General features: G+C 27.5%; 1 protein-coding gene across 3 annotated transcripts; it reads left to right on the plus strand.

The window, feature by feature from the left end:
• Positions 1-5,159: 5,159 nt before the first annotated feature.
• LOC113556646 (probable serine/threonine-protein kinase DDB_G0278509) lies at positions 5,160-12,963 on the plus strand. 3 transcript variants are annotated; one of them, XM_026961729.1, is made up of 3 exons: positions 5,160-5,692; positions 5,770-6,032; positions 11,810-12,961. In XM_026961729.1, exon 3 carries the CDS (start codon positions 11,916-11,918, stop codon positions 12,645-12,647), a length of 732 nt encoding a protein of 243 aa, XP_026817530.1. In that variant the 5' UTR covers positions 5,160-5,692; positions 5,770-6,032; positions 11,810-11,915; the 3' UTR covers positions 12,648-12,961. The 3 variants fall into 3 exon arrangements, with proteins under 3 accessions (XP_026817530.1, XP_026817531.1, XP_026817532.1); XM_026961730.1 differs by having other exon boundaries at positions 5,160-6,032; XM_026961731.1 differs by lacking the exons at positions 5,160-5,692; positions 5,770-6,032 and adding an exon at positions 9,701-10,224 and having other exon boundaries at positions 11,810-12,963.
• Positions 12,964-13,297: the final 334 nt, after the last annotated feature.

The raw sequence follows: 13,297 nt of genomic DNA on the forward strand, positions 1-13,297 counted from the left end.
GCGCCAAACTTTTCGGGAACTAATAAATTATCGATACAAAGATTTTATATGATTTGTACTTCTATTGTATTATAACCTATAGGTACCCAGAGATGGGCAAGATACTCAAAAATCAGTATCGCGATACTAGATACTAGATACTTGAATTTGGAGTATCAAGATATTAGATACTCGATACTTACATTTTAAGTATTTAGATTCTCGATACATTTGAAAAAATAATTAGCTATAGCCTATGACGCATAGGATTTATTTTTATTTTTTTATACACAATTAGGTAGGTTGTATATATATATTGATAAAAACCGTAAATATTGATTATTATAATAGTCAACAATATATAGTATAAATGTTTAATTATATAATATGCATAAATATATTGTGTAAATGTATAATAATATTCACTGGTCAAGGTTTAATTTAATTTATATTGTACGTAACGTTTTAAAAACTAATTACTCATTTAATATAATATATTAATATAAATTCTTATTTCCTTTTAAAAATACTAATTTTTCAAAAGTAATAACTGATAATTTATTCCTAGTAGGATTATGAATAAATCCTGCAAGGGAAACTATACGTTCAATTGGTGCTTAAAACATTGTCAAACAGTCGCGGTTGGTAGATAGGCGAGTAAAAATATTGCTAAAAAATTAATTTTTCAAAGTATCGCATTAATGTATCAAGTATTTATCGATAAAATTATTTAATGAAATACTCGATACATTCACTAAAAGTGTATCGGGATACAAGATACTCAATACTTCATATAATTGTATCGAGATGCAAAATACAAGAAACAATTGTATCTAAGATACTGCCCAACCCTGATTATACCTAATATATAGCCATATAGGTACCTATGAATGGCTGTTTATTATGTACATTAATTGACTATTGGTTTTAATTATTAGAATTTTTTTAAATTATATCATTGTCATTATTTATAATATAAAACTGATTGACAGGAATTACAATTAAATAGAAACACAAACTTTTTATTTAACTTCTTAACAGTTAATTTACATATTTAATTGAAAATATTACTATTGCTAATTGCTATTATTTATTAATACTGAAAACTAAGTAGTATACGTTGGCAACGCTGCATTCATGCACTCATTTTGTAAAACATAAACGTGTAAAAACGCGTAAACATGTTTCAGGTAAAGCGTAGAGATATCCTATATAATCGTACATTTGCATGTACATGTACATCACCGTTAATAATTAACTACGGATTTGGTTACATTATTTAATAAGAACATAATTATCTATGTATTTAGTCTAAATATAAACATTGAATTGTACCCAAAAACCGGGGAGTTCTGGCGTGGATCTAAGGGGAGGGGGAAAGGGGCAATCTCCCCCATAGATATATTCTGGATCTGCGCCTAGGGGAGGTATGTATAGTAACCCTACGTGCATCGTTATGTATATGACTAGTTAAAGCCTAAATATACATCAACTATAAATATGGATAAACAATAAGTCCATCACAAACTTAGATATGGTCAAGCATCATAAGTTGCTGTAGAATATAATGTAAGTCGTTGCTCCAAGCGTTAATGTCGCCACTTGCATAAACCTATCTCAGTAGGTTCCTACTTAGTAACAAGTCTCGGGTAGAATAATTTAATTATCTGTGTTCAGGTCTATGGTGATATATATATTGACACTATATATATAATGTAACTTATAACTTTATTATATTTCTTTATAAATTTAAGGTTTTTACCAGGGCAATGGTCCTAAACACACTGTGGTTTTAGAGGTAGCGGGTAGGTACTGGTGCAGAGCCGTAATAAATAAACACGTGTTAGGATGATTAATTTTTAGCCAAAGTCTAAAAGTCATAATTATATTGTTGTAATTATTAGCTACCTATTTCGCAATATACGATCTACAGTCGTTTTGTGTACTACCTAAAAATAAATATTAGTACATTATGCGGTCTACTAATGTTTTGTGTTCTACTACAGATAAAATGCTCGCACTGGTATTTTATGCATTTTTTCTTTGTACTTCTCAATGTTTGTAATTGATAACTATTGATTTAAGGTTATTTACCTAATCTACGTCACCAGTGGCGCCGAACTCCTTGGCATATGAAGTGATCACTTCACTTCTTAAATGGGTTTATCATATACATTTTATGGGTGGGTGGGTGGGTGGTTGGGACAACAATTTTACTTTTGGCTTCTCAAAAAAGGTATAAGTTCGATGCCACGTCACCAATCATAAACGAGCCGTGATAACTAGGAATTTAGTAGTTTACTGTTGGTATACAAATAGTTTAGATGTTTTACTGTTTAGTATCATTTGTAGTGTACCTATAGAACTGAATATTGAATAATTATAGGTACCTATAGTAGATTATAACTCATAGGCAAATTTTTAAAATGCTTGTAAAAAAAATTGCATAGCACTTTTTGAATGTAAAACCCACAGTTAAATACTTACAAGATTATACAACACGCCAACACAATGTTACAAATGTGGTAGTGAAGTAAAACGTAAAACTGTATTACTGTAAAATTGTAAAAGTACAGAATACGAGCTCGCAGGCTAAATGTTTGATTACACTGGCACTTAAATGGTATTAAATAATACACAAATTTTCTCAAAACTAGAAAAAATATTAATAAAACAGTAATTGGAATGGAAATCACCGACCTTAGGAAAAATAATTCCCTAGACTTCAATATTACTTATAATCATATGAAAATTATTGAATAAATATTTTTTAAACGCTAATTACCTCATTATATATATTTAATTAAAAACATATAGGTTTTAATAAAATAAGTTATTGCATTTATAAACGCAATGTCGCAAGTCATATTCTAAAAATTAAAATCTAGCATATACAAATATTTTAAATGATCGAAACGTCAAATAATAATAAAAAATAATAATAATAATAATAAGTTAAATAATTATAATGGTTAATAAATATATTTACATTTGTGTTATTTTTTGTTAATTATTACATTGATTTTTAATATAGTCGCTTACCGAATTTAAAAAATAAAAAATATTTATTTCACTGCTTACAAATCTGATACTAAACTCTTTCAATCTTTTTTCTTCCATCGTAATTTGTCCAAGTTTAATAGTTATCTTATTGTTTTCTTTAATCTCATCATTTTCATCTAATGCTAATTTTGCATAATCACCTAACCATGGCAACCTCATATCTCATTTTTCTTATTAAATGCCACCGTGGGATGTTTGATACCAACTAAACATTTTTTTCTGATGTACATCCCATGTATAAGGTGGAAAAAAGGGAGAATCCTTCGAAGACGAATTTTCGAATCGTCAATACCTATTCGTTTAAAAGAACCATTAACATAGGTTGTTTCAAAATATATCAAGAAATCTTCTGCTCCAGATAGGATATTTTGTTTTAAGTATTCCATGCCATTTTTAACTGCATCCAAGGGAATACAAGCCAAACTATCAAGAATTATGAAGTGTCAATCATTTTACAGAATTTCTTAAATACTTCGTTGTTTTTATAATGTTCTGACAAACCTAATTGTTGCAATTTGCGAAACGTTAACCGACAGAGGTGGTAAAACATTCTCGAATCGTAAGATGACTGCCTAAAATTAGTTTCACTGCATTCATAATAATTAGTTCAAAATCCATGTTTAAAAAAACGGGATCTGGATATTTCCCTCGGTTTTCACATTCGCTTATTACAGTACAAAACAAATACTCATAAGTATATTGTGTTTTGCGTTCGAGAACATAGTGAATAGCTGTAACAAAAATTGAATTTTTTTGAATTTGAAATAAAATCTTTTGGTGTAAGCCAGAAATTTTCGTCTATGAACCAAGTATTAGTACTTACTAATAAGGATAATCCCATGTCTGTAGCAAATATTAGTACTCGTTCATTCGCTTCTGGGCCATTATCATAATGTAGTAATGTGTAATTATGTAATAATTTTAATTAAAGAAGAATTTTAAATGAATTTTCCTATTTTCCATAGACCCTAGTCTATAGCAGTAGTAGGCAGTAGTTCTACCGCACAATTTTAATTAGTAATATCGTATAACGATATTTTACGTATTATCGTAGCGATTACAAACGTACAGTGACAATAATTTATAATATATTTTGATATCGAAATAATATCGATAACAAAACAGAACGCTCTTAGACCGTCGCGGTAGTATACTCTCCACGTGTATGCGTGATTAATTTGAAACATAAAATGCTTGGGTATGGGGAACGGAGCCCCCATTATGCATTGTCTTATAATTTTCAACTAATATGTTGAATTGAAACTCACGCTACGCCACTGTTATAATGAAATATTTGGTGTATATATAATGTCATAATTTATGTAGGTAATATATTTTTTTTATTGTATTTTTCCTATGTATTTGGTAATGTATAAAATATAATTTGAGATCGGATTTTTACTTAGAATATATATTCAGAAGGAATTTTTCTAATTACAAAACGGCTGATGTAGTATTAATAACTTATATAATAATTCTTCACCCCCACGACTTAACCATATATTTTTTTTTATTTTTTTTTGGACAGTTTTATCTGGTTTCAGATAAAATAATTCAATTACTTAATATAATTCATACATATTTTGTATCTAATTAAAAAGATTAGGTATATTTGTTGGCACGCAGTTGCATTTGCAAATTATTTAAAATTTGATTCACTATAAAGTTGTAATGGAAAGAATAATTATGAAATTCAAACGCAGCGAGAAGTTTTTTATGTTGGTACTTGTTGTGTTGAAGTTGTCGATCATTATTTCACAAAACATATCACCTTGTAGCGGCGAATGCCAGCCCTATCGCCCTGCCTATACGTCCCGGGCAGATGCCAAAAAAAAAAAAAAAATGAACACGCGCACGCGCTTACTACGCATTCGCGGTCATTAGCTAAAATTAAAAAACCATAATGAATACGTTTAATTCGTTAAACACTGTCGTTAGCGGACGGATCTTGCAAGTCGTCGCTGGCGTTCAGACGCGCATTAACAAAACGACTATATAACGACTATTGACCGCCGTCAATGACATCGTCATTTGTCGGTGGGGGGTATCCGCTTAAATGGTTTTACTGTTTTCTGACAACGATTAGGTAAGACGACAAGGCATACAACGAAATGTCGTCGTTGTCGTCGGGCGTCGATCAGCTGTTCCCGGTTCACGAGTGCCTAGCTAGTGGGCAGTGGCTTCATAATGTGGGTTAATTCAGCGTAGGACATTGCCATTTGCCCGTTTCCCGTTCGCGGTAATACAACAACAACAACAATAATAATAATAATAATATCGTTATCGTAAGCGAGCCGCGAGTCGCGTGACCCGTTACCACAAATATCTATATAGGTACATTGTGCAGCGTGAGACGCGGTCATTCGAACCCGTTATCTTATTCGCAGTTTCGATTCGCATTTCGCAGTTTCGCACACGACCTAACCAGCAGCGGCTCGTCCAGTTCGACGGATTTTCGTTCGCGTCGAACCGTAACAATTATTTACGACGCGAGTCGCCCTTATCTCAAACCCGCCCTTATCACTCACTCGATACAACAACAACAACAACAACAACAACAGTACAAAATTAAACGACTATAATATCGAATATCGATGTCCCAGTCCCTTCTCGTCATCCTGGGTTATTGGCGATAATAACGATAACAACGGTAATAACGATAACAACGATAACAACGATAATAACGATAATAATTATAATAATAACAAACACAATCTCATCCGACAGTCGATATCCGAGTCTCCACTGCTACGTGTGCGGAGCGATGTTCATTCGGGAAAGATTCAATACAAATTGCGTTTGAAAATGAACGACTGCCGTGCCGTCGTCTCCGAGTCAACGTTTCGCTGCAACCGTCGTCTCGTCGTCGGACGAACCGTTCGTGGAAGGAATCGTGCGGTGCCCACATTTCACGATACTTAAATGCATCGTTGTTCGCCACTACCCCGTCCAGCTTGACGTGACGAAGCGCACAACCCTTATAACCAACCGTAAGTAGATCAAAATATGCACAGCTCTTATTACCATCCGTAAATAAAACAATACCACTAACCTTATGTACGTAGCCGATTCCCAATTAAATGTTGTGAACGCTTAATGTCAATTGTTTGTTTGATAATTTAACTTCTTAATATGTACACAAAACTTCAATGTACGTTTAATTGCTTAAAAATGTGATGTCGAAAAAAAATACATGTTACATAGTTCATATGACACACAAACACATTTGTTTTTTAATCGTAAATTTAAGTCAATGTTTATTTTAGTTTAAAGATTATACAATTATTACCATTTTATAGTACTTATGTAATTTTGTGTCTATAATTATATAATTCTCATAATAATTGTCACACAGTATATTGGTTTAAATAGGATAAAATGTTATTTGAATTACTATTATGTATATTATACATTTTGTTTTATACGATGCTACTCTATTACTTAGGTAAATTGATATTTGAGCATTTCCCAAGATCAGAGAATCTCCGTGTCTTTGAAAACAATACTCAGTTAATCATTCTACATTTTCAAATTACCTTTTTGCTTTGACAACTAAATATAATTGTAGAAGCATGTTGTATGCATAGTAATGAATAAGTTACTAAATAATATTTTTACTCAAACCACATACAAACAAAACATTTTATCAAGAGGATACCATACTCGCATGTATTGTTTCCATCCAACATATGTATATAGTACAACATAATATACAATTTACATTTAACAAAACCAATTTTGTGTTGTTAACATTAATATTAGAGTAACTTATCATCAAACTTAAAGGTAATATTAGGCATTTATTATTATAGACATTCTGTATGTTTTTGTTAATATTTTAAGTTTAAAGTGATTTAATATATTCAAATTATAGCAGTGTAAAATATTAAAATTTTAAAATGCTCATAAATCTTTTCAAATAGACTTCAAAATTAAAATTAAAACCTGGAATATCATATTTTTCCCTTTAAATTTGATAATAATTCACTTTTAATAATTGAATGATAAATATTATTGCTAATGACCCCAAATTTAGTATGATTAAGTACATAGGTTTGAATTGAACTGGTGAGCTAGTGAGAAAATTTTGGTAAGCCACACTAAACCTTGAACTGTAGATAGAATATACTTAATAAATTTAAGTATAATAGAGTAGAAAAACAATCAATGGTGAAAAATGAAAATACATAATATTATCAATCATATAATAAGCTTAAAATTAAATTTGTAATAAATGCTTATATTGTTGTTTAACCTTTAAGACTAAGTAATGACCAATCTGTATTTAAAAAAAGATCACAATATTTATTTTATCAAGAATGAATTGAAGCATTTTTGATTTTTCTGCTCCTTTGAATATTGTTAAGAAAATTATTGCAACCCTGTGTTACCCCTAATATCTAGAGGTCTGCACGGGCCCAGTTATTTTTTTTAAATAAGCGCGGCCTAGATAGGTCAATTTTTTATAGTTTTTTTTTTTTAATATATCTAATAACTATAAATTATAATTTTTTTAACAACATAATTATAATAAAAACATTTAATATAATTGATATATAAAAATTCTTCAATATCAAATATCACTTTATTATTTATACATTCATTCCTCGGTTCATTCATATCATAACTAAATTTGAAGGACAATTCTCCAATAACAAATAGGTATCACTTTATTATTTAATATTTAATATTTATAAATTCAATCCTTTGAATAAAAAATTGCTGCAGCAAGTTTAACAAACAAAATAAATACAGTAGAACCTCGATTATCCGTGACTCAATTATCCATGTTTGCGATTATCCGTGTTCACTCTTCCAAAAATTTTCCATGACGTTATTGGCTTAAGAAAAATTAGAAACGAAGTAAGGACAATTGTTTCAAATAAAAAAAAAAACAAAAACAAAAACTGATAACTTCATATTTTAAGCCCTGATAACTTGTTGTATACAATATTATGGATGTATGTATAACATTATTGTATGTATATTATTGTACCTGTATTTCTAATTATAATTGAATCAATAATTTTAAAATTTCATTATTATAAAATTGTTCCTATGAACTTATTTCTAATTATAATTAAATAAAAAATTTCATTATTATAAAAAGTCTCGATTAACCGTGATTTTCATTTATCCGTGTGACCCCTTTCCCACCATTAACCCGGATAATTGAGGTTCTACTGTAATCAGTTTTTATTGACATATATATATATATATGTATTATGTGATGTGTATATATTATTATTTTTTTCATAGAAGCCCTGTCCGGCCTGGCTTCAATTACGTTTAAGTCTGGCCCAGTCTGGCTCGTTAATTTTTGTCCAAAAAAATGTCCGGCCTAGAATTTTATAGATCCAGGCCAAACAGGTCTTTACTAATTACATGACAAAAAATTTATAATGCACATACATTGATACTTAAATTTACTTATTTCTCCATAGAAAGGTATTAAATATTACTTGTCATTATGAAATTCAAAATTAATTGTAAATGTTAGGTAAGAAATATAATTAAAAGTAAAAAAAAATTTTATGTAGGTATTTTTATCTTATGAAATAAATAAAAAAACTTTATTTATAGTTAACATATTGGTTGTTGAGATTTTTTGCTTTAATTCGGTAAAATATATAATTATCATAGATCTTACAGCTGCTTAATATCATGCTTATAGAAATTAAAATTGAACAATTATTACAATATTCAGACTTTTTTATTTTCATACATTTTTATAATAATTTAATGTATTTAAATGTTATACATTACTATAAATTAAAAGATTTTGAAATACCTTCTAAAACAATGTTTTTTCTATTGGAATTGAAATGTACAGTTTGAAAAAAACTATTTTCTTATATTTTAATGATTTTTTTTGAGGTAAAAGATATTCACAAAAAAGTGTTTTGTTTTATTATCTTAATTAAATATATATCTAATAATTTCTAATGTTTTATTGAAATGTCCTCATAATATGGACTGAAGCCATTGGTATATTATATATTTGCATAGGAACAAAAGTAGACTTACAGTTGATGGTTACAAAATTGTCACCATCACTGAAAATACAGCCTAATGACTACTAGAGAATAGTTTTTTTTTTTTTTTAATGTAGTTAAGGAGACTATGTCATATTAAAATTAATTTCTTATTAGATAATGTTTAAAATTTTAAATCAATGAATAAAAAAAAATACTAATCAATACTTACGAGGTTGAAAAGTCAGTATCATATGTACTTTAGAAAAAATTATAAAATTTTCCTCCTAGTGTAGGACAAATTTTCTCCTGTGAAAAACAACATTTTATTATTTTTTTATTTGTTTTAAAAAATAAATCAACTATTAATAACTACTGATATAAATAAATAACATTGTCAACATTTAAGAAGTTTGTTTTAGTAAATTTTTAAAATTTATCAGATATTCTATTAAATGTTTATATTTTACTTTTATATATTTTTTTACTTTTTTATTTGACATTTGTTTTGTGGTTATATTTTCTTTGTTTAATGGCTCAGAGTTCTACAAATAACTGAATGACATTGATATTTTATATATTTTTCCAATAGTGATAACTAAATAAGTTTTAAGTTCCGATTGATCAGATTAACAAATACAAATCTATCAAAAACATACACGTGTATGACTATCACATCTCCTTCAGGGATATAATATAATAAATTACTTAGTTAACGATTAACGAATTTTTCGGTTGGAAAACGTTTGGTTTGCTTACTGCAATTTGCATCTGAACATTTAGCAGTTTTTGAAGGGTACAAGTTTAATAATTTGCTTACGATTAATAGGCACATCTTTCGATTCGATAGCGAATATTTTCGACAAATATCGTTGATTTGTTTGACTGTACGAGATCTCGGGAATCCCCTTGTTCTTTGTGGGCGGACGTCCCAACAATAATTTGTTCACACCACTGTCCCGTAAACATATCGCTAAGTTTGCAACACTGCGCAGCAATTGAACAGCAGTCGTGGTCACACCACGATTGCGTTGACGGTGTTCAATGCTTTGAGTAATGTGACTACCGAGTACTAACTAATACGAGTACGGACATTGTGTGTGACTGACGCACCCTTCTTTGTTTGTTTGGTCCTGTGCTCCCGTTATCCGGTACATAGTTCAATTTTGGTGCTGTTATTCGTTTGTCCGTCAACAACGTTACACAAGTAAGTACGAGTACACATTTTACACATTCTTATATTCGACGTAAGTCATTTGGCAATTAGTTTTGTAATCCGATAGTAAAGGGTAGTTAAGACCCTGCTAAACGTGTGTTTGATGAAAACACGTGTTTTTCATTCCGACCACAGTAACCTCGATCGTTCCTATTTCGCAAGTCTTGAACATCTCAAATCGAAATTCTCAATCAACTTTGAATACAACTGTGACTGGCAAATAACATATTAATAATTTTATACCATTATAATAATAGTTGAAATACCATTGCAATAAAATTATATATATAGATAATATTATATTATACCAAAACCTAACCTAAACGCAATTTGGTTTTCTGAAATTAACTCGGACTTAGTTCACGCTAATTAAGTATGAGTACGTTAGGAATTCTATTTATATTATTAAAAATATATGAGGAAAAAACGGAAAACCCGTTTTTAAGTAATAGTTAAAAAATAAAATCCAAAGATTAATTCCATTTTGTATCGTATTAAAGTTAAAAATGTTTTTGATTTAAACATAGATGATGGTTGTATTAAATGACAAGTATAATAGTTAAATAATAAAATTTGTGTTTTCATTGAGCATCACTATTCATTTTTGGAAAATATATATTTATGCTAGTATTGACTTTAAAACTTAGTTTTGTATTTTTTTGTTTGAGGATGGTAAAAAAGTAACTCAAGTGTTTTGTGTGGCATCTTTATAAAAAAATCGCATTTAAATATTACCTTATAAGAATATAATTATATTATTTTGAATGTATTTACCTACTATAATCATGTATATTTTTATTTATTAATTATTGTTTATTGAAAGTGTATTGAAATACTCATAAAAATATTTCTTTAATTTTTATATAATAAACTGATAAGCATAAAATGTATTTTTTATAAGTAGGTTCTTTTAATTAGAATGGGTGAGTTAAAATTTTTTAATAAAATTAATCAATAAATTACAACATTTATTGCAATTAATTTATATAGAATATACATTTTTAATTATAAATTATAATACTTTATGAAGTTAAGATAAAATAAATTAACTATAAAAACAATCTTTTCATTTTATTATTTAAGTAATATGGTTTTCATTTAATCTCTCGTGATTCATTGATAAAGACAGTCGCGAGAAATAATTATAAAAATAATTTATAAATACCTAATATATCAACTATTTATTTATGGAAACACAATAACTTTATCTCTTTATACTATTTTTGTGAATAATCTTGGTAATTTGTTTGCAATTAAATTTTCAATTTAGTACTTTGGTTATACAGTTGAGTTGTGATAACTCGACGTTGAAGGGAGATAAAAAATGTTTTCGCGATATGGATTATTTGAGATATTTACTCGAATTTATATTAATTTATTTATAACTTATGTTTCTAGGAGAATAAAAAAAATTGAGTTGTCAAGTTATTCGAGTATCGCGACTTGACTGTTTAGGAAAAAGTTTCAAATGACTTAATCTTTTATTTTATACTAATTACTTATTAGGAACACATGTGTTTTAATTACATATCAAATTAATTGTATTTACTAATTGTTTGTTTTTTTTCTTTTTTAGGTTTTTGTGCTAGCGTACAGAAAATTGGTATCTAATTTATATACTTAGTCAACAAAACCTAAAGTTCGGTAATCCTTTTTCAAAATCTGTAACATTGATTATACCAATGAAAAAATCTATGATTTTATCAACTTATAACCCTAGAATACTAAGAAATGGTAAAATTGTTATTCCAAAAAAAAAGTATACAACTCAAAAAAAATCTATTTCAAAGAAAAAGATAAATAATAAATTATCTTTTCTTAAAACAAGTTCAAATAATATTAGTAATTTAAATCTTAAAAATAAAAATGAATTGATGGTAGCTTCAAATTATAACCATATACTTGACAACCGTCATTTATATGTGTTGCTTACAAGATTACCACCAGCAGTAATCAATGGAGATTTGTTTGATGATCAAAACAATAACAATAATAATAAAAATTATACAAAATTAGAAGATTATATTCAATTAAATGAACTTCAAATATATAATAAGCTTGAACCAAAGATAGATAAGAGTGAAATGTTAACTGCGACAAAAGAAACTAAACATACAAGTATAAAATCAAACTCTTTTAATAATAAAAGAATTATGAAAGCTAAAACATGTGATCATTCAGTAATTAACCAAACTCCTGATGTACGAATTACACGTGGAAAGACAATCAAACTTCAAACAGAAGAAAGAAAACAATTAGATCAAATAATTTTTAATAAATTTCCTAACAACACATTTAAAATGTTTGCTATTCAACTATCTGATATTAATGAAGAGGTTAAATTTCTACGAACACTTGGATTGATATGTCGTTTTAAATGTCCTTTTAATTGTAAAATTAAAAAAAAAACATAATCAAGATTATTAATGTATTATCTCAATGCTTCATAATTTTCATATTTATTTTAATTAATTATAATAATGTATAATTAAAGACAATTTTAAAATGTTAGTTTTGTTATTAGATATTAATTCAATTTAATGTAGATAAGTTTCTGGTAAATAACCTTTAAAATTTAAGAACTAGTTAATTTTAATTTTATTATTGTTTAACCTTATATAATTGTACATAATTTATTTATTATCAATATTATGAACTATTATTGTTTATAAACATTAAAGCATTAGTCAATATTTACAAACTACTTTATTTATTTCATTGCACTTATATAATATATTGTAAAAATGGACGAACAATTAAAAGTTGTATAATATACACTTAATTCTTATTATAATTTATTAAAAACTTAATCATGAAGAAATGTATTTCATCTTGTAGGAATTAAAACGTGTTAATTTTTGTTTTCTATTTAATATATATATATATATATATATATTTATTATTATTTACTAACTATTATTTTGTTTAAAATATTTACGACTACTATTATAAGGTAGTTATTACTTTTATAATGTAATGTAATTTTATTTTTATTAATATTGTATAAGACTAAATGTTAATTTATAACATCCATTAATTATTCATTATGTTTGTTATTTAGAAA

Source organism: Rhopalosiphum maidis, chromosome 3 (genome assembly GCF_003676215.2).
Source record: "Rhopalosiphum maidis isolate BTI-1 chromosome 3, ASM367621v3, whole genome shotgun sequence".
NCBI classification, from domain to species: Eukaryota; Metazoa; Arthropoda; class Insecta; order Hemiptera; family Aphididae; genus Rhopalosiphum; species Rhopalosiphum maidis.

Bases quoted from the DNA above. Each gene is read 5' to 3' on its own strand.
- LOC113556646 (XM_026961730.1), top strand. From the start codon at position 11,916: ATGAAAAAATCTATGATTTTATCAACTTATAACCCTAGAATACTAAGA.